This window comes from Garra rufa, chromosome 8 (assembly GCF_049309525.1).
Source record: "Garra rufa chromosome 8, GarRuf1.0, whole genome shotgun sequence".
NCBI classification, from domain to species: domain Eukaryota; kingdom Metazoa; phylum Chordata; class Actinopteri; order Cypriniformes; family Cyprinidae; genus Garra; species Garra rufa.
Genome location: NC_133368.1, coordinates 3,208,431 through 3,229,572, shown reverse-complemented (window position 1 = coordinate 3,229,572; position 21,142 = coordinate 3,208,431). Strand labels below are relative to the sequence as shown.

Below are 21,142 nucleotides of genomic sequence, written 5' to 3'. Positions count from 1 at the left end.
CGACCTTGGACCGATCTAGCCCCAAGTCAGTGTCTCCATCCAAGATGGCTCATGCCCTGTCTACATTTATGAATGAGGCAGGCTGTGTAGACCCTTGGCGTTTCCTCTATCCACGTAATAAAGAGTTCTCATTCTTTTCACATGTACACCAATCATATTCAAGAATTGATTATTTTTTCATAGATAAAACACTGCTACCCTTTGTTAAGAATAGTGAATATTCAGCCATTGTGGAGTCAGACCACTCGCCAGTATTGCTGGATTTAGGCTTTCCTCTCAATCAGGCTCAGCGCCCTAATTGGAGACTGGACCCAACTTTACTAGCAGATGAAAACTTTTATCAAACGATATCCTGCACTATAGATAATTTTTTATTGGCAAACAAATCAGACTCAGTATCACCGTCTATCTTGTGGGAAACATTGAAAGTGGTAATTAGAGGTGAAATAATATCTTACGCAGCAGCATGCAATAAAGCCAGGAAATCAAAGCAGAAACAACTCATAGATTCAATTCTTGATTTAGATCGTAGACACTCCACATCACCTTCCCCTGAACTATATAAAGAGAGACTGGGCCTACAAATGCAATATAACCTAATATCAACACAGGAAACGGAACAATATCTGCTCAGATCTCGAGGTTTCATATATGAGCATGGTGAAAAGGCAGGCCGTCACCTGGCCCACCAACTTAAATGTAGAGCGGCAGCTCAGCTCATACCACAGATCCAGAAACCTTCTGATGAGCCTACAGTTGACCCTGTTGAAATAAATAATATTTTTAAAACATTTTATTCAAATTTATACACATCTGAGTTCCCAGAGGATGATTCAGACATGCTAAATTTTTTGGATAACTTAATTGCCCCTTCTATTAGCCCTGATAAGAGAACAGATTTGGATAAGCCCATCACACTCAGTGAAGTCACCAGCTCTATTTCAGCTATGCAAAGTGGCAAGGCCCCCGGACCAGACGGCTACCCAGTTGAATTTTATAAACGATTTTCATCCAAATTAGCCCCCCTGTTACTTGAAATGTTTAATTATTCGCTGGAACAGGGAGCCTTGCCACAGACCCTCACAGAAGCTAATATTTCACTTTTGTTAAAACCTGGCAAAAATGCAGCTGATTGTGGCTCCTATAGGCCCATATCACTCCTAAATGGAGATGTTAAGATAATAGCCAAGCTTCTTGCTATTAGGCTGGATACTGTTATGATGGACATAATCTCTTCAGATCAAACAGGCTTTATTAGGGGCCGCCATTCCTTCTCTAATATGCGCAGGCTCCTTAGTGTGGTCCACTCTTCCGCATCCTTGGAGACTCCCGAGGTGGTGGTCTCCTTGGATGCGGAAAAAGCATTCGATCGGGTTGAGTGGCCCTACTTATTTGCGGTATTGGGAAAATTTGGATTTGGGCCCAAACTTATATCCTGGATACGGCTGTTATGCATCACCTAAAGCCAGTGTAATTACTAATAAATTGTGTTCTAAGTCCTTCTCACTGTCCAGGGGTACCCGGCAAGGTTGTCCCCTTAGTCCACTTCTCTTCGCCTTAGCTATCGAACCTCTCTCCATCATGCTGAAAACCTCACAACGCTTTAAGGGAATCTACAGAAAACAGTTGGAACATAGAGTGTCCCTATATGCGGACGATTTATTACTTTACATCTCAGACCCCGTGTCATCTGCCCATGACATTGTGAATATGTTACACCAATTTGGCAGGTTTTCAGGATATAAATTGAACTTTTTAAAGAGTGAGTGTTTCCCAATCAATAACGTAGCTCTCCAAATTGCAGAATCAGATTTGCCCTTCCCTCTCTCCAGATCAGGATTTAAATATTTGGGAATAAATGTCACCCGTTCGTTCTCTGGTCTGTATGACAAAAATTTTACTCCCCTGATTAATAAACTTAAAAGTGACCTTCAGAAGTGGAGTGTTCTGAATCTATCCCTGGCAGGGAAAATAGCATGTATTAAAATGAACATATTGCCGAGGTTTTTATATCTCTTTCAGAGTATTCCAGTCTTCCTTCCGAAGTCATTTTTCAGACTTGTTGATAAGCTGTTATCTTCATTTTTGTGGGGTAATAAACATCCCAGAATTCGTAAAGTATTCCTTCAGAGGCATAAGGCAGAGGGGGGTATGGCTTTACCCAACCTGTTGTATTATTACTGGGCAGCAAATCTACAAAAAATAGTTTACTGGGTTCAAAGGCCAGATGTTGATTGGTGCCAACCAGAAATGAATGCCTGTATATCAACTTCACTTACTGCATTAGTTACCTCAAAGCTTCCCCTCTCGCCTAAACAACACTCCTCATGTCCTATTGTAATCTCCACCTTAAAAATTTGGTCACAATTTCGACAAAATTTCAATCTGACAGACTTCACTCTTTATAGTCCCATCTGCAATAATCATGTTTTTCTCCCAGCCAAATTAGATCCTGTCTTTGTCCAGTGGCAGAGGGCAGGATTAAGTAAATTCAGTGATCTTTACATAGACGGAACTTTTGCCACATTTGATGCTCTTTCCACCAAGTTTAATTTACAGCGCTCCCACCTTTTCCGCTATCTACAGATTCGCCATTTTATTCGTACCATCAGTCCATGTTTTCCTAACTTACCTCCAAAAAAAGGAATAGATATCATTCTACAAATTCCCACACACTGTAGAGGTCTCATTTCAAAAATATACAATAGTATCACATCATTTAATAAAGTGACGCTCGATAAGATCAGAGCAGACTGGGTAGAAGAACTTGGAATAAATATCTCCGATGCAACCTGGGATGAGGCACTATATAGAGTAAACGGGTCAACTTCATGTGCTCGCCTTGGCTTAATTCAGTTCAAGGTTCTTCATCGAACCCATTATAGCAGAGCCAGACTCTCTAGGATCTATTCTAACGTCAGTGAAACATGTGAACGTTGTCATATAGCTAAGGCTGATCTGACTCATATGTTTTGGTCCTGTAATAAGTTGTATAATTTTTGGACTACGATATTTCAAACTCTATCTGAAGCTTTTAGCAAAGATATCCAACCTAATGCTGAAATGGCTATATTTGGAGTTCCGGGGGAGGGCTCATTAATGACAAATAAAATTAAAAATGTGATTGCTTTTTCAACTCTCCTTGCCCGGAGAAAAATCCTGTTAGAGTGGAAATCAGCACATCCACCCAAAGCCTCCTCCTGGATGAAGGACCTGATTCTATTCCTTAAGTTGGAAAAGATAAAGTATTGTGTTAGAGGGTCAACCCAAAAATTCTATGAAGCGTGGGCCCCTCTATTATCTTATTTTGAGAAACTTGCAGTTCTCCCACAAGATTAAAAAAAAAAAAAGGGCAAATAGCCTACTTGTACTGTCTTGGTGTCCACCTTTCCTCTTAGTGATTTGTTTTTTATTTGCTTTTTTTTTTTTTTTTTTTTTTTTTTTTTCTCCATCTATTTTTCTTTATCTTTATGTATTTATTTATTTTGTATTACAGTATTATTTTAACCTTGTATATATTTTCATACCTGTAACTCTTTGTATAACATTTGAGGTGTGCTTCTCACTCACCAGTTTATTTTCATTATATATTTAATTTATTTTTTCATATTGGCAGCACGATGGGGATGGGTGGGGGGAAAGAAAATAAGAAAAATGTTGTATGTTGATTATCTGATCATTGTTCATTTCTTCAAATAAAAACATGTTCAAAAAAAAAAAAAAAAAAAAAAAGAAACAAAAATGTGTAAATTTCCATTTAGACAGGGTAAGCTATCTTATTATATATAATATCTGTGAAGGACTCTTAAAAGACTCCTCAAGTATTGACTGAGAAGCTGTTTCTGATGCCTACAGATGCCTTGTGACTTTGACTGTTGTTATTGTTGATGACAATTAGAAATATAATGGCAACTAAATTTGATGTTAAGTATGGTATGCACTTTAAGCATTCTGAATCTGTACTTTATGAAAGCAAGTATCTCTAGCAAGAACATTTAATTTCTTGGAGATGTAAAAAGTATTAGACCTGCTAAAGACACTGGTAAATACAGTATCTAACTGGTTACACCCGCTTCATGAATGTATAAAGACTGTATGTTGGATAATGTTAGACTCTCAAACACATTTGTTTGTTTTAGACTTAGTTTTAACATATTGTTTTCCTTTGTTTTAGGTATTTTTTTATTATCAGCTTTTTTGTCCATTACAACATTATCTTTACAACAGGTCGTTTTTGTCAATGAATCAAAGTGAGAATGATTCAGTAGCGAACAGGTCCTTGTGTAAAAACTTGTGCTTTGTAATCTTTCTCTCAGCATTTTCTTTCAGAGAAGAGTGCTTTTGACCTTGCCTTGTGTTCCTATGTGTACATGGAGGAGCTAGGAAAACAATGAGTTTTGCACAGTATGTAAGGCAATCAAGCTATGTGCAGAAAAAGACATGATACAAGAAATATAATTGAGATGACTTCTGAAGACCCTCGTGACCCTGTGTCAAGGTCAAAAGATTTTGACAGAATTAATTTAGCTAGGGGTCATGTTGCACATCTCCCCAAAATAACAGTATCAACTGAAAAACTTTTGACTCTACGCCAGTGTTGATTTATTAAAATTATTGTGCATGGTTAGTTCATGATACCTGAGGCATTAACTAATGTTAACAGATTAAACCTTATTTTAAAGTATTACTGACATATAATCGATTTTTGTCCTCTTCTGTATGAATAAAGCTAAAATGCTCTTGAAATAATTAACCCAGAACTACATTTAACCCACTTGTTAAATTTTTAAACTGCTTAATGTTTAAACTGCATTGCAATGAAATCATGACAGAACATAAAAGTCTGAGCTCATTCGTTGTGCTGCACACACATGCTGCCAGTGATCTATCAACTCTCACTCCCCTTTTGTCCAGTTTTGAGGCTGCTCCTATTTTAAAAACATTGGCAGTCCTCTTAAATGTACTATACCTCTGCTGTCTGAGCACAGACTGTTCCCACTCTGGGGCTTCTAGTCTTGCTATGCTTGTTCTCCTCTGAGCCTGTGCATGCAGACTGGAAAGGTGCTTGTCGTGCCAGTAGATGGCAGCCACTGGTTGAGCATGAAGATCCTGGTAGAAGAGCTTTCTCAGAGGGGACATGAGATGGTGGTCCTGGTCCGTGAAACCAGTATGCTGATTAGGAAGTCTGGTAATTACACCACTAAGTCTTTTCGTGTGCCTTACACCCTTGCTGAACTAAATACTAACTTAGACCAAATAAGGAAGCATGCACTTGGGAAGCCTCCAAAATGGATTGATATCATTGCAAATTGGGGAACCTGATGCAGATCGTGAATATGCAGGTAAAAGCCTGTAAAGGGCTGCTGTATGACGAGTCCCTGATGAAGAGTCTAAGAGAGACAGGACTTGATGTTTTGCTCTTTGATCCTTTCCTGCCCTGTGGGTCCATCATTGCTTATTCCTTCTCACTTCCTGCCATTTACTTTTTGCATGGACTTCACTGTCAGCTTGATGAGGCAGCTGCCCAGTGTCCCTCACCTCCATCTTTTTTTGTCCCACGCTTCTTCACTGGTTACACAGATAAGATGATTTTCTTTCATAGAGTAAGAAACATGCTTATGACAATTTTCAATAAGTACTAATGCCACCAACTTTTTGGCAGCTTTGGTGAACTGGCCAGTCGATATTTGCAGAAGGACATTACGTACAAAGAGCTATTAGGTGATGGTGCAGGCTGGCTACTAAGGTACGACTTTACCTTTGAGTATCCCAAACCACAAATGCCAAACATGGTCCAAATAGGGGGCATCAACTGTGCTAAGAAGGATCCACTGCACAAAATGCTAATCTTTCATATTGTCTCATACCTTTTACAAATGTGTAATGTAATTATGCTAGAACATGATATGTGTATTTTGAAAAAGCGTTTTTACTGTTTTGGATCTCAGGCATGTTACATCAAACAGTGATCATTAAACAGGGACAGAACAACAACAATGACAGTAACAAATATGAGGACAAACTCCCATGTTCATGTGTTGTGAATTTAGCGGAACCTTGTTTGTCAAGACTGGAGCGAATTAGCCAGAAAACCAAACCTCTCTCACAAGTGAGTCTTTATAGACCATTTCAAGGACGAAAACAATAACAAGTGTGTTAGAACGCTACTGCGCATGTCTGGTCCTGAAGCATTTCCGGTAGCGCCATTTCTCGGTTCTGTCAATACAAATGCATACTTTTAAGTCTCGTGAAAACACTACAGTTAAGGTAAAAAAAGCTGCTCATTATCTAATCGATGTTGCGTACATGTACACTTTAGATTGCGATAAAAGCATATCGCAATCTGGATGTGAAAATAAATGTCGAGAACATTTATTCGTACAATGGATGACATCAGTCTGAAGCAAGACAGTGCAACTTACTTCATGTTTTGTCTCTAGGATACCCGGAGAGGTTATTTGTGATTAATTCACTTGCATTGCTTGGTCAGTCTGTATTTCAATGCAAATATTCATATTCATATTTATTAGTACATTACTTTTCACAATACATATCGTTATTCGTTTATTCAATACAATGCTAAATGTACTGTATATACAGTGGGGCAAAAAAGTATTTAGTCAGTCACCAATTGTGCAAGTTCTCCCACTTAAAAAGATAAGAGAGGCCTGTAATTTTCATCATAGGTATACCTCAACTATGAGAGACAAAATGAGAAAAAAAAATCCAGAAAATCACATTGTCTGATTTTTAAAGAATTTATTTGCAAATTATGGTGGAACATAAGTAGTTGGTCAATAACAAAAAATCATCTCAATACTTTGTTATATACCCTTTGTTGGCAATGACAGAGGTCAAACGTTTTCTTTAAGTCTTCACAAGGTTTTCACACACTGTTGCTGGTATTTTGGCCCATTCCTCCGTGCAGATCTTCTCTAGAGCAGTGATGTTTTGGGGCTGTCGCTGGGCAACACGGACTTTCAGCTCCCTCCAAAGATTTTCTATGGGGTTGAGATCTGGAGACTGGCTAGGCCACTCCAGGACCTTGAAATGCTTCTTACGAAGCCACTCCTTCATTACCCGGGCGGTGTGTGTGGGATCATTGTCATGCTGAAAGACCCAGCTACGTTTCATCTTCAGTGCCCTTTCTGATGGAAGGAGGTTTGCACCTGAAAATCTGACGATACATGGCCCCATTCATTCTTTCCTTTACATGGATAAGTCGTCCTGGTCCCTTTGCAGAAAAACAGCCCCAATGCATGATGTTTCCACCTCCATGCTTCACAGTAGGTATGGTGTTCTTTGGATGCAACTCAGCATTCTTCTCCAAACACGACGGGTAGAGTTTTTACCAAAAAGTTCTATTTTGGTTTCATCTGACCATATGACATACTCCCAATCCTCTTCTGGATCATCCAAATGCTCTCTAGCAAACTTCAGATGGGCCTGGATGGGTCCCCCCGTGTGGTTCTGGGATTTTTGCTCACCGTTCTTGTGATAATTTTGACCCCACAAGGTGAGATCTTGCTCGGAGCCCCAGATCGAGGGAGATTATCAGTGGTCTTGTATGTCTTCCATTTTCTAATGATTGCTCCCACAGTTGATTTCTTCACGCAAGCCGCTTACCTATTGCAGATTCAGTCTTCCCAGCCTGGTGCAGGTCTACAATTTTGTTTCTGGTGTCCTATGACAGCTCTCTGCTCATGGCCATTGTGGAGTTTGGAGTGTGACTGTTTGAGGTTGTGGACAGGTGTCTTTCATACTGATAATGAGTTCAAACAGGTGCCATTAATACAGGCAACGAGTGGAGGACAGAGGATCCTCTTACAGAAGTTACAGGTCTGTGAGAGCCAGAAATCTTGCTTGTTTGTAGGTGACCAAATACTTATTTTCCACCATAATTTGCAAATCTTTAAAAATCAGACAATGTGATTATCTGGATTTTTTTTCTCATTTTGTTTCTCATAGCTGAGGTATACCTATGATAAAAATTGCAGGCCTCTCTCGTCTTTTTAAGTGGGAGAACTTGCGCAATTGGTGGCTGACAAAATATACTGCTCAAAAAAAATAAAGGGAACACTTAACCATCACTATGTACACAATAGTGTTCCCTTTATTTTTTTAAGCAATATCCTTTTTTGCCCTACTGTATTAAATTAAGCGCTCCTCCATGCTTTTATTATTGTACTTACTTCATTCATTCGAAATGTTTTGCTATGGAACAGAGCAAGAAAAGTGTATGAATGTGATCACAAATAAACTAGATGAATGCAATTCATTGCAGGCTATCGTGTTTTGCATAAACCTGTATTAGATTAAAGTATATCTGCAGATTAATAAATACACACACAAACACGCTACATTCATGTATATCTGTATAGTAAAAGCTGATGCTAACTTAGATTTGCATCACATGTTTTTTCATCATTTAAAAATGTAATAATATTTCACAGTATTACAGTCTTTGTATGTATTTTTGCTCAAATAAATGCAAGCTTGATGAACATAAGAGACTTCTTTCAAAAAACTTTAAAGAATAACTACTTTGTCCAAACTTTGGACCAGTACTGTACATAAACAAAAAACATTCTCTCACTTTCAACTGCAGCAAATGTAGTTTGCAGCAAATGTATTGACATGTAAATATTTGTATGAACATAAAATGCTTCAACAAATGAAACAACAACAACAACTGAAACAACATTTGAACTGAAATGGAGTAATAAGTCCCTGGACAAAGGGGGAACATATCAAAAGCAGCAGTCAGTATCTGGCCTGGCCATCAGTAGCTTTTAGAACTACAGTGAATTTCATCCTCAAGTTCTCAAACACATCTGGGTGTTGATATGGTCATATGTGGTTTAGCACTGCAGGACGATCAGCTGTCCTTGGGTGTCTTACATTACAGATGATGGCTCTCTTAAGGACAAAAGTAGAAAAACAATTTAATATAATGCACAACATTTTAAAAATAACGCTATTATTGCTTAATACATCAACAGTATATGTTGGAATAACATTACCAAAGCTTATGTGACATAAAATTGTTTAACATTAACATTACCCTTTGTAAACTACTGCAGTTACCCTGCTGAAAAAAAAACAGCTAATACCAGCCTAGGCTGGTTGGTGTCAGGGTTTGACGTGCAGGACTTACGAGATGGGACACGAGATAACAGAAAACGATATTTAATATAAATCTTCAGGTTGACAAGCAGGAACATCCACACATGAAGAAACATCAAAACAATATAAAGACCGACAGGGAACTCAAGACAGAGACAGACTTATAAAGGGAAACTCATAATTACTGACAGGTGAAACAGATAATAGATGAAACAGGTGATGGGGATGAGCGGATGATGAGGGTGAAACCAATGAAGACAGAATGACAGGGGAAGACAATGGAAGAAACAATGTGAATAAACAGACTGTGACAGTTGGCTGGTTTGGGCTGGTTTAAGCTGGAAGTAGCTGGTTTTGGCTGGTCTCCCAGCCTGGCTAAGTGGCCAAAACCCCTCTAAAACCAGCCTGCTGACCAGCTATGACCAGCTAAAACCAGGCTGGTTGACCAGCTAAAACCAGCCAACCAGCCTAGGCTGGTTTTTGCAGGGTTTTTTTTCACCAGGGTAATGTTAACTGTTACACAATAAGACATTTGTCAACTGATAAGATAGTTAGACGACTAATGTGAATGTAGTTATAGCAATAAAACAGAAATAAAAACTTGGCTTTTTCACTACATACAAATCAAAATGCAATAGTGTGTAGCAGGTGTTGATTATAATTTCTGTTTTTAAAAATAATTCACAAAAAATCCTACGGAGCTCGCAGCGTCACCTGCAGGAGAAAAATAATCTATCCGTGGCAATGGTTTTGCAATTCGTCCCCTCAGTTTATAAACTGTACTCACGAATTCTTAAACTGTTCCCTCGGTTTAATAAATCGTGCCCACGGATTAACAAACCGTACCCAGTAGCGTGTTTACCCACCACGCAAATGCGTGGGGACCCGCGAGCTGGGGGGGCCCCTGCGATTTTTCCCAAGGGTGAATTATTTATATGAACTTATATATAGTTCACTACAAATACATTAAATATTGATGGTATAAGAATTAAATAATGCACACAATATGAATCAATATGAATTTGAAATATTTTATATAATTTAATAACATCTTTTAAGTTTTATCTTGAACTGTAAAATCTATTAAATAGCCTATATTTATCCAACACAAATTTGTTACTGCTGTAGTTTTGTTACTCTGAATTTAGTCTGAATCATTTAAGCTCTTTTTTTGCCATCAGCTTGTCAGATGTTTGGTCCAGTTAGTACTGTCAATCATAGCAATGACTCATAGCGCATATTTAGCCGATTTACTGGCGTTTTTTTAAACTTGCGTTTGTCATTCTTGAAATGCGGTATACCTGGACGTTTGTTCCTCCTAGACAAACAACACTTTTCTTCGACTGTGATTAAATAATGTAGAGAAAACGAACAAAGTACGCTCATATTACGGCACAGTACAGTTGACCGGAAATGACTTCTGGCTTGTCTAAACAAGGAAGTAATCCGTGCATATGGTCAATTGACTTTTAAAGACCACATAGCTGAAACTGCTCGATCTTGCAGGTTTACATTGCACAACATCAGAAAGATTAGGTCCTTCCTAACAGAGCATGCTGCACAACTCCTCATCCAGGCCTTGGTCATTTCTAGGCTGAGTACTGCAATGCTCTTTTAGTCGGTCTTCCAGCATGTACAATCAGACCTCTACAAATGATTGAGAATGCAGCAGCATGACTGGTCTTAAATGAGCCCAAAAGTGCCCATGTCACACCTCTCTTTATATCCCTGCACTGGCTACCGATTGCGGCTCGCATCAAATTCAAGACACTGATGCTGGCATATAGGACAGCCACCAGCTCATCACCTGCTTACCTCCATTCACTATTACGAATCTACACTCCCTCCAGAAGTCTGAGATCCTCTAGTGAAAGACGCCTCATTGTACCACCACAGAGAGGCATGAAGTCACTTTCCAGAACATTATCGCTCACCATTCCTGTCTGGTGGAACGATCTTCCAACCCCTATCCGGAATGCAGACTCCTTAACAAATTTAAAGCGACGACTGAAAGTCCATCTCTTTCGACACTATTTGACTCAATTAAAAAAAAAAAAAAAAAAAATATCTTTGTTCTCCTCTCTTTCTTGATCTTCCCTTTCTAGCCTATACTCATCTAACAATGCCTGATTTATGGTATTTTTGAGCACTTCCTATGTTGATCTGCCTCCTTAGGATGAATCACTTGTTGTATTCCCAATTGTAATTGGCTTTGGATAAAAGCGTCTGCTAAATAAATAAATGTAAATGTAAACATTGAATTTGGGGCTGGAGGTCTGTAAGAACGTATCTCTGAAGGAAACTGTCTTCAGAAATGTTTTGATGACATTTTCTATAATACATTTTATAGCAGTGTTTACCAGCTTTGTTTAGAGCACTAAGGAAGGAAACACTATATTGCAGCTGTTGCACCACCTGCTGTCAGAAAGTGAATTTGCATTTTTAGCAACATTTCACAAAGCTAAAGTCAGACCATTCTGTTTGCTTTAAGTCTTGTAATTGTACAATCTAATTTAAAGAAATAAGTATTTGACACATCAGCATTTTTATCAGTAAGGGTATTTCTAAGTGGGCTACTGACACAAAATGTTCCACCAGATGTAGCCATCAAGCCAAATATTGAATTCATACAAAGAAATCAGAACATTTAAGTATACAAGTTGAGTCATAATAAATAAAGTGAAATGACACAGGGAATAAGTATTGAACACACTTTATTTAATACTTTGTAGAAAAGCCTTTGTTGGTGATTACAGCTTCTAGACGCCTCTTGTATGGAGAGACCAGTCATCTGCATTGCTCAGGAGTGATTCTGGCCCATTTTTCCACACAAACGGTCTTTAAATCTTGAAGGTTCCATGGGCCTCTTTTATGAACTTTTTATGATCTTCAGTTCTCTCCATAGATTTTCTATGGGATTTAGGACAGGTTATTGACTGGGCCATTCAAGCAACTTGATTTTCTTTCTTTGAAACCACTTCATTGTTTTCTTGGCCTTGTGTTTGGGATCATTGTCTTGCTGAAATGTCCATCCTCTTTTCATTTTCAGCTTTCTGGTATATGGCAGCAGATTTTTATCCAGAATGTCCCAGTACATTTCTCCAGTCATCCTGCCTTCAATAATATGAAGTCTGCCAGTACCCCTTGCTGAAAAGCAACCCCAAACCATGATGCTTCCACCCCCAAACGTAACTGTTGGTATGGTGTTCTTGGGGTGGTGGGCAGTGCCATTTCTTCTCCAAACATGGTGTGTAGAATGACTGCCAAAAAGTTAAATTTTGCTTTCATCTGACCATACTATAGTCTCCCAATAATCCACAAACATTAACCGAGCCTCAACATGCTTTTTGTTCAGCAATGGAGTCTTGCGTAGTGAGTATGCATGGATGCCATGGCGGTTCAGTGCATTGCTTATAGTTTTCTTTGAAACAACAGTACCTGCTGATGCAAGGTCTTCCTGAAGTGGTTCTTGAACTCTCCTGATTATTCTTTGGACTCCTCAGACAGGGATCTTACATGGAGCACCTGATCGTGGCCGACTTATGGTGAACTGATGTTCTTTCCATTTCCAGATAATGGCCCCCGCAGTGCTCACAGGAACATTCAGCATTCTGGAAATGCGCCTAAAACCATTCCCATCAAAATGCTTGTCAACGATAAGATTACGAAGATCTTGAGAGAGTTCTTTGCTTTTACCCATCATGAAGTCTTTCCTGTGTGCCTTATGGGTAATGAGAAGCCTTTATAGGCCATCAATTAGGACTAAAGCAGCTGATGTCAATTAGTGCTTATAGGGGGTAGGGTTTCTCTCTCAAAACTGACAGATTTCAGGTGATCTCCTGGCTTTCTATGTCATTTTGCACCTTGTTATCTTCATGTGTTCAATACTTATTCCCTGTGTCATTTCACTTTATTTATTATGACTCAACTTGTATACTTAAATGTTCTGATTTCTTTGTATGAATTCAATATTTGGTTTGATGGCTACATCTGGTGGAAATTTTGTGTCAATAGCCCACTTAGAAATACCCTTACTGATAAAAATGCTGATGTGTTAAATACTTATTTTCGACGCTGTATGTGTCATCCTAGCTTGGACTGTGAATAAAATGCAGTTGTTGCCTCTAATTTCAAATGGTTACACAGTTTTTTGAAAGGCCAGTTCATCTTATAATAGAGCCAATAAACAGCTTGTTCAGGTACTCTTTTATTTTGTTTTTGTCTCTATCTGTATTAGAATCAGCCTATTTGCTGACCATCTTAATCATCCATGAAAATCTGTGCATCTCTAGTTTTTGTAGATAGCCTACTGGTTAGTTTCCTAAAACAGCCATGACTTTGACTGACAATTAACAGCGAGTCAAGACTGAGTGAGTACTCTGATCCACTTAAACTGGTATACATCGTAGGTATACACACACAATGTTACTTGATTTTCACTACATTATGGGGTCCAAATGTGTGTGTGAGTGTATTTTGAATGACTGTGCTGCTGAACTGGACCACTTCTGATTGTAGTAGTGAGCCTTTTGGACCAAAAAGTGCCCTGCTGACATCTGTTCTCTGTGCAGGAACTGGAGCAGTTTGTGAACGGTTCCGGAGAGCATGGGTTTGTGGTCTTCACTCTGGGCTCCATGGTGTCACAGTTACCTGAGGCCAAAGCCAGAGAGTTCTTTGAGGCTTTCAGGCAGATACCTCAGAGGGTAAGTAAGGATAAATAAATAGAAGTCTACTTTTGAAAGCTTAAATGTAATTAAAATGAAAACAGTTGTTTAGGAACCTATTGGGTTTAAGTAAGGTTAGGCATTTGTGAAACAAAATAGTGTGTCATCCATCATATGCTAAGGATTACATGATCTTCATGATTCTCTTTGATTGGTAGGTGCTATGGAGGTACACTGGACCAGTCCCTGAAAATGCTCCAAAGAATGTCAAACTAATGAAGTGGCTGCCACAAAATGATCTCTTGGGTATGTGTATATTTTACAAGAGTCAGAATGTGTATGATGTTTGAAGTGTCATGCCATATTACAATTGAATACAAAATCAGCTGCTTACAAACTAATACATTGCATGTGTTGTCCTTTACATTGTAGGCCATCCTAAGGTTAAGGCTTTTATTACACATGGTGGATCACATGGAATCTATGAAGGAATCTGTAATGGGGTGCCAATGGTGATGCTTCCTCTGTTTGGTGACCAAGGGGATAATGTTCAGCGCTTAGTGTCTCGAGGAGTTGCAGAAACCCTTAGTATTTTTGATCTGACCTCAGAAAAACTGCTGGTTGCATTGAGAAAGGTCATCAATGACAAAAGGTAAGCATAAGAATCATGTTCAATCTGTGCATTCATGCAGCATTTAATATTGAACCCAAGTGGAATATTAGTCTATATTAAGAGTACTTTACTGAATACCAGATTTTGTTCAGCTTTCATTTCTTTTAATTATTTGTGAAATTTACTAGCAATTTTTGAGTATATCATACAACAAAATGTTATTAGTGTGTAGATTCTTGTAAAGCTTGCAGTCCTTTTTAACATATAAACATACTTCCTCCATCTTTGACTCAACAGCTACAAGGAGAAGATGACAGAGCTTTCAGCTATTCACAGAGATCGTCCCATTGAGCCTCTGGACCTGGCTGTGTTCTGGACTGAGTTTGTTATGAGACACAAAGGGGCAGCGCATCTCAGACCTGCAGCCCACGAGCTGAACTGGATTCAGTATCATTCTCTGGACGTCATTGGCTTTCTCCTTCTCATTCTAGTGACTGTTATTTGTGTGACTCTCAAAAGCTGCATGTTCTGTTTCAGGAAATGCTGCAAGACGACTCAGAAAAAGAAGAGGGAGTAGATATATTAAATCAATGTTTTGTCCTGTTTTGGTAATTGTTTAGAGCAGGGGTGGGGAACTTGATCCAACCCTAATCAAACACACCTGAACAGGCTAATCAACATCTTTAGGATACAGGTTGGTATTTTTTTTTTTTTCAGGGTTGGAGCTAAACTCTCGAGGAACAAGGTTCCCAACTCCTGGTTTAGAGACTTGTTTAATCTGTGTTTTTATAACTTGATTTTATACCTCCTTGATCTGGATTAATGACTTGAATAAAGCCTCACAAAACTACTGAGTGTGTCAGGTAAACATTAACATTGTTTTGTACAGGTTCATTTATGACTGGCTATGTTATTTCAAATCAGAATAAACTAATTCATAGTTATAAGACATATATTGTAAAAGACTTATAGACAGTATTTGAACTAATTGTTGAAACTTAGATTTTTGCTTGGTAATCTCTAAAACTCAGTTACTGTTACAGATAATTAGTTTTAGATAAAATGACATAATTACTCTTAGCAGTGGTGGACAGTTACTGTACTTTAGTACATTTTTCAAGTTTTATTTTGAGTAATTTTTACTTTTACTTTACTACATTTAATGAAACATACTGCTACTCCTTATAAATTATCACATGCTCCGAGATGCACAAGCGGTGTCTGATTCATGGACAAACTGATTCTTTTCAGTGAACTTGTTAAATCGGTTCACCAAACGATTAATTTATGAATTGGACTGATCCGATTCAAGCTGTTCTCGAGTCGACAGGTCACTGATTCAAATGAGCCGTTTAGAGCGAGTCTCCAGTGAATTGTATTCACGAGTAAGAACCTGGAGACCTTGTGAGCGCACTGAGCGCACGACTGATGCTGCTGAAAGTAAGTTACTAATGTCGAATATTAGGATTAATTATTGGAACTGTTATTTGACGTATCTTTACTTTTACTCAAGTACTTGATTTGTGTTCTTCGTCCACCACTGTTTGCAAGTGTGTCTGAAGATTACTTAGCAGGTGCCTTCATACAGTTGCTAACTGTTAAGTCACTGACTAACAAAGCACTGATAAAAGGAACCAGGCACCCGATTCAGTTTTAATATGTTTTTATTAGGGGTGGGCATAGATTAATTTTTTTAATCTAGATTAAATCTTGGAATTAATCTAGATTAATCTAGATTAAAATGGCTAATTTGAATTCTGCTGAAGGCATTTTCAGAATATGTGTGCTACCCAAATAATGACTAAAAGTAGGGATGCACCGATCCGTATCGGCCGATCACTTGCGCGTTTTGTCAGTAAAGCCGGTTCTGTAATCAGCGGTAAATGCCATCAGGTGCGTGATTTCACGTTGAGCCGTATATAGGGAGAGTGGGGGCGGTTGCAACACTTTTTGCATTTCCTTTAGTTTCTCAGAAACTGTTTGTATTAGAAAGCCGAAATTTTAATACAATAAAGCCACATCTGTCAGCTACTCACCCATATTGCTAAAACATGTGTACATATGATAATATACATACAATTTACACTTAAATAGACAAAGTGAAATGTTGCAACCGTCCCCACAATAGGGGACAGTTGCAACTTTCAATAAAATTTAATTAAATCATTCTTAAATATAATTTTGCAATTTCTTTATTTTAGTTGTGCACAGTCAGGGTCTTTAATAAGGTAAATTGGCTGTAAAAAAACAAAGAATAGTAAATGAAAAACATTGTTAAGTAACAAGTAGAATTTTTACCTATTTACTTTAAAAAAAGTAGAGATACCTAACTATTAAAGGGGTTCATTAGTATTATCATTATAAAATTACAATTATGTAATTTTATGGCAAGCTTTTAAATCAATATTGTGGTAAGGGACAGCATTTTGGGACGGTTTCAACAGTGTGTTGCAACTGTCCCTACAGTGATAGCCATGATAAAAATTGGTATATTAGCTTGACAACATATCATTGACACATGCTAGCTATGCCTATTAGAAGATGTTCTAAAATGTTATGTTTTTACAATGCGTCACACAAACAACTTAGACACTATAACCAAAAATGTCATCTTTAAAAAAATTACTTTTTTACCAAGAAAATGATTTTGGGTAGAAGGAATGATCACATGTGACTGATTTCTTCCAGGAAGTATGAGGGGCCAGTAAAGCATGTGCAGTATGAATATTATCACTGTATCTTATTCCTGCTTGAAGAAATAAGTAATGTTGCAACTGCCACACGTTGCAACTGTCCCCACTCTCCCCTACTACACACAGCCGTTGTTCACTGACGAGCTGCGCACATTCACACTGAGCTCGTCGGTAAACAACGGCTGTGTGTAGTATATATGGCTCAACGTGAAATCACTCACCTGATGGCATTTACCGCTGATTACAGAACCGGCTTTACTGACAAAACGCGCAAGCATGATCGGCCGATTTGTATCGGTGCATCCCTAACTAAAAGTAAGTCTTCGAGAACGGGCCAGGTGGCGATATTGAGCGCGATATGGCGTAGATTGTCAGAGATTTACGTCTCTGTGTATTAATTGCCGCTCCAGCGGAACCTGAGCGGAACGCACGTGATGGAGATTTACTAATCAAAGTACCGGCTTCATTAGCTATGTTTCCATCCAAAAATGCGAATTTAACTTATGCGCAAAACTGGAACATCGCATAAAACATTTGCGCATAAAGCACGTTTCCATCCAACGAGACAAAGAGAACAATCCTCACTTCCTGATAAACTTTCACTAAGTATCAAAAAAAAAAAAAAAAAAAAAACTAGGAGAAGTCATGAAAATAATAATTTTCAGATTTCCCCAGCGGTTAATTGACATGTGACAACACGGGCAGTACCGGTATCACCGAGGGAAAGGTTGAGGGATAGTTTTCTCTCGTTTCCACGCTTTTATTCGCTTTTAAAAGCTTGTAAATGTCCGTAAGCATTTTACTTTCACTTTCGATTTAGCGGCAGTTCGGCGTCAATTGATTGAATGGACAACAACAAAACAGTACGACAAACTCACTTAGTCTATTTTAAACATAGAATTATTAATTTATTAACAAAAACAAATAAATAACTGTTAAATAACTTCCACAAAGTTTAATTATGAGAAATAGACCTACTGAAAATTGGCATCACGGTGGAAACAAATAAATAAGAAACGAATGTTCTTCCAGTGAGCTTCCAAAATCACCTTAGATAAACGAAAACAGTCAACAGGCCTTTTTACAATACAAAATACTTTTAAAACTAAATCTTTCGGCAACGTCTTGCCTTTCTCACCTTACTCCTAATGTGATAAATGAAATCGGACTCATGCCGCGGATGTGACTGTTGTTAGACACACTGCATTGAGCAGCCGCGTTCAGTTTTTAATTGTACTGTTTGTTCTCTAACTGAACTAAATGATTTTTATTTCCATAAAATAATCAAAACGACCGCAGGGCCGGTGCCGTGGTGGGCAAGTGACGAAACCACTTAAGGAAACATTTCTGATGCTGTGTAACAAGATGGGTCAGCTGGTTAGTCAAGTTATCCCGTTCCAGCGTGCAAAGTCACATGACTTTTTTAATGCGCATGGAGGAATTAATTCGGTAAAGTGTTTCCATCGTAGTTTATGCGCATTTTTTCTTATCGGATAAAAAAATTATCCTACTTAGTTGTGCGCATAAGTTTTTTATGTGCATTTTCAGAATTTATGCGCATTTTCGCGTTTCCATTCAGAGATTTTTTATGCAATATTCCAAAATGCGCATAAAATAGGTGAATGGAAACACAGCTATTGACTAAACGCGTCTCACAATATCGTTCGATATATTGTCCAGCCCTATCGTCATCCCAGACGCAAGTCTGACTATGGGGTGTCACATGGAGGGTCAGACTGAGACGTGCGGATCCATTTGCAGCATTTTATTGTCAAGATCGTAGTCGGGGCAAACAGGGTCAACACCAGCAAACAACAACAGCGAAGATAATCCAGAGAGTAAACCAGTAACCAAGCGTGAGTCAAAAACCAAATGGGCAGTCCAAAGTAACAACAGAAACAAACAGAGAAAACAAGGCAATACAGGAAACAAAACCAGGAATAAACTAGGAAACTCTGAAAACACGGAGACTAGGAAACTGGGAAAACGCTTAGAAATGCAGCCGGGGCAATACAAGACTTTGCGAAAAAGCTGAGTGTGAGAGTGGCTTAAATGCTGTCCGTGTGATGAGCTGCAGCTGTGTGTGTGTGTGAGAATGAGCTGCAGGTGAATGCAGTGATTGGTGCAGTGGCTTGTGGGGGCTGAAGTCCATGAAGTGTAGTGCAAGAGTTAGTGATGACAGGACGACTCAAATCGTGACAGAGCCCCTCCCCAAGGAGCGGCTTCCAGACGCTCTAACCACCTAATGAAACCGGAGGGTGGTGGAGCGGAGGCGGAACAGGGGGAGGGATGGAGGGCCAGGTCCATGTGGGGGTAATGGAGCTATGGACTGAGGCGGAGCCGACGGAGGGAGAAGCCATGGTGGAGGAAGGGTTGGCTCCTTCATGGGGCCGACCGACGGAGGTGGAGCCGGTGGAGCCTGAGGCGGAACCGGAGAGTCGATGGTCCTAGGTGACACCGAGGATCTGGAGGGCCAAGGCGGAACCCAAGGCTCTGGCGACCCCGGCGGAGATGGAGGTCCGGAGGTACGCAGCGGAGCCGGAGTGACAGAGGATCGAGGCTGTGCCCACGGGAGGGAGGAGGTCCACAGATCCGGCAGGACGGAGGCGCAGCCGGAGGAGTAGAGTCCAGAGGCGAAGGTGGGGTGACGACTGACCGGGGCGGAGCCGGAGAGACGATGGAGCCCGGAGGAGCTGGTGGGCCGACGGCCGAAAACGGAGACGAGGGAGCACAGAGCCGGGGTGGAGCCGCAGGGTCGGAGGGCCGAGGTGGAGTCCAGGACTCTGAGACTGGAGGTGATGGTGAGGGATCCTTCAGTCTGGACACCGATGGAGACTGGCAGTCCCACGGCAAGTCCTCTGCACCGAAGGTGGGATGTGGGTGAGCAGAGGGACTGTCAGGAGACAGAGGTGGCGGGACTGGAGCAGCAGGGAGGGTGGGTGGGAACCCACACAGTCCATGCATGAGCTCCGTGACCAGAACCGGGTAGACAGGAATCTCAGGACGACTGGACGGAACCAGCGGAGGCTCTGGAAGGCAGGGCGGAACCAGCGGAGACTCTGGGAGGGCAGCCATCTTGTGCAATGGCTCTGGAAGGGTGACCATCTTGAGAGCAGACTCTGGAAGGGCAGCCATTTTGCGAACAGACTCTAGAAGGGAGGCCATCTTGTCAACAGACTCTAGAAGGGCGGCCATCTTGTCAACAGGCTCTGGAATGGCAGCCATCTTGCGTACAGGCTCTGGGTTGGCAGACATCTTATGCTGTGGCTCTGAGCTGGAACTTACTGTGGAAAGATGGTCCTCCTCCACAATTCCCACAGTAAAAGGAGAGCCACACAACAAAAGAGCAAGATCCATATAATATTGCAAAGTCCAGCCAGGTTCAAACATTGGCATGAGGGAAGCCAATGGCTCTAAGAGTCCTCCACGGAAGAAAATCATAAGGCATTGATCATCCATAGAAGACAGATTTGCCAATTCAATAAAGTCCATAGCATAATCCTCAATAGTCCGCTCACCCTGCTTGAGACGCATGATCTGTACAGTGGGGTTCGTGCTGGAACCGGATGACACCATACTCACTGCTGGATCCTTGTAGTGGCGAAGTCTTCTGTCACATGGAGGGTCCGACTGAGACGTGCGGATCCATTTGCAGCATTTTATTGTCAAGATCGTAGTCGGGGCAAACAGGGTCAACACCAGCAAACAACAACAGCGAAGATAATCCAGAGAGTAAACCAGTAACCAAGCGTGAGTCAAAAACCAAATGGGCAGTCCAAAGTAACAACAGAAACAAACAGAGAAAACAAGGCAAAACAGGAAACAAAACCAGGAATAAACTAGGAAACTCTGAAAACACGGAGACTAGGAAACTGGGAAAACGCTTAGAAATGCAGCCGGGGCAATACAAGACTTCGCGAAGAAGCTGAGTGTGAGAGTGGCTTAAATGCTGTCCATGTGATGAGCTGCAGCTGTGTGTGTGTGTGTGAGAATGAGCTGCAGGTGAATGCAGTGATTGGTGCAGTGGCTTGTGGGGGCTGAAGTCC

The 21,142-nt window shown here is 40.1% G+C and overlaps 1 protein-coding gene and 1 pseudogene across 3 annotated transcripts in view; both read left to right on the top strand.

Moving 5' to 3' along the window:
• LOC141340347 (UDP-glucuronosyltransferase-like) overlaps positions 1-15,270 on the top strand; it is a 44,445-nt gene extending 29,175 nt beyond the window's left edge. For 2 of the 3 annotated variants that reach the window (XM_073845277.1, XM_073845278.1), the window contains exons 2-5: positions 13,698-13,829; positions 14,009-14,096; positions 14,223-14,442; positions 14,701-15,270. In XM_073845277.1, coding sequence (XP_073701378.1) covers positions 13,698-13,829; positions 14,009-14,096; positions 14,223-14,442; positions 14,701-14,980 — 720 coding nt within the window. In that variant the 3' untranslated portion in view covers positions 14,981-15,270. The remainder of the gene's footprint in view (positions 1-13,697; positions 13,830-14,008; positions 14,097-14,222; positions 14,443-14,700) is intronic. The other variant, XM_073845279.1, reaches the window with a different exon arrangement.
• Positions 1,281-12,874, top strand: LOC141340384 (UDP-glucuronosyltransferase 1A1-like; annotated as a pseudogene).
• Positions 15,271-21,142: the final 5,872 nt, after the last annotated feature.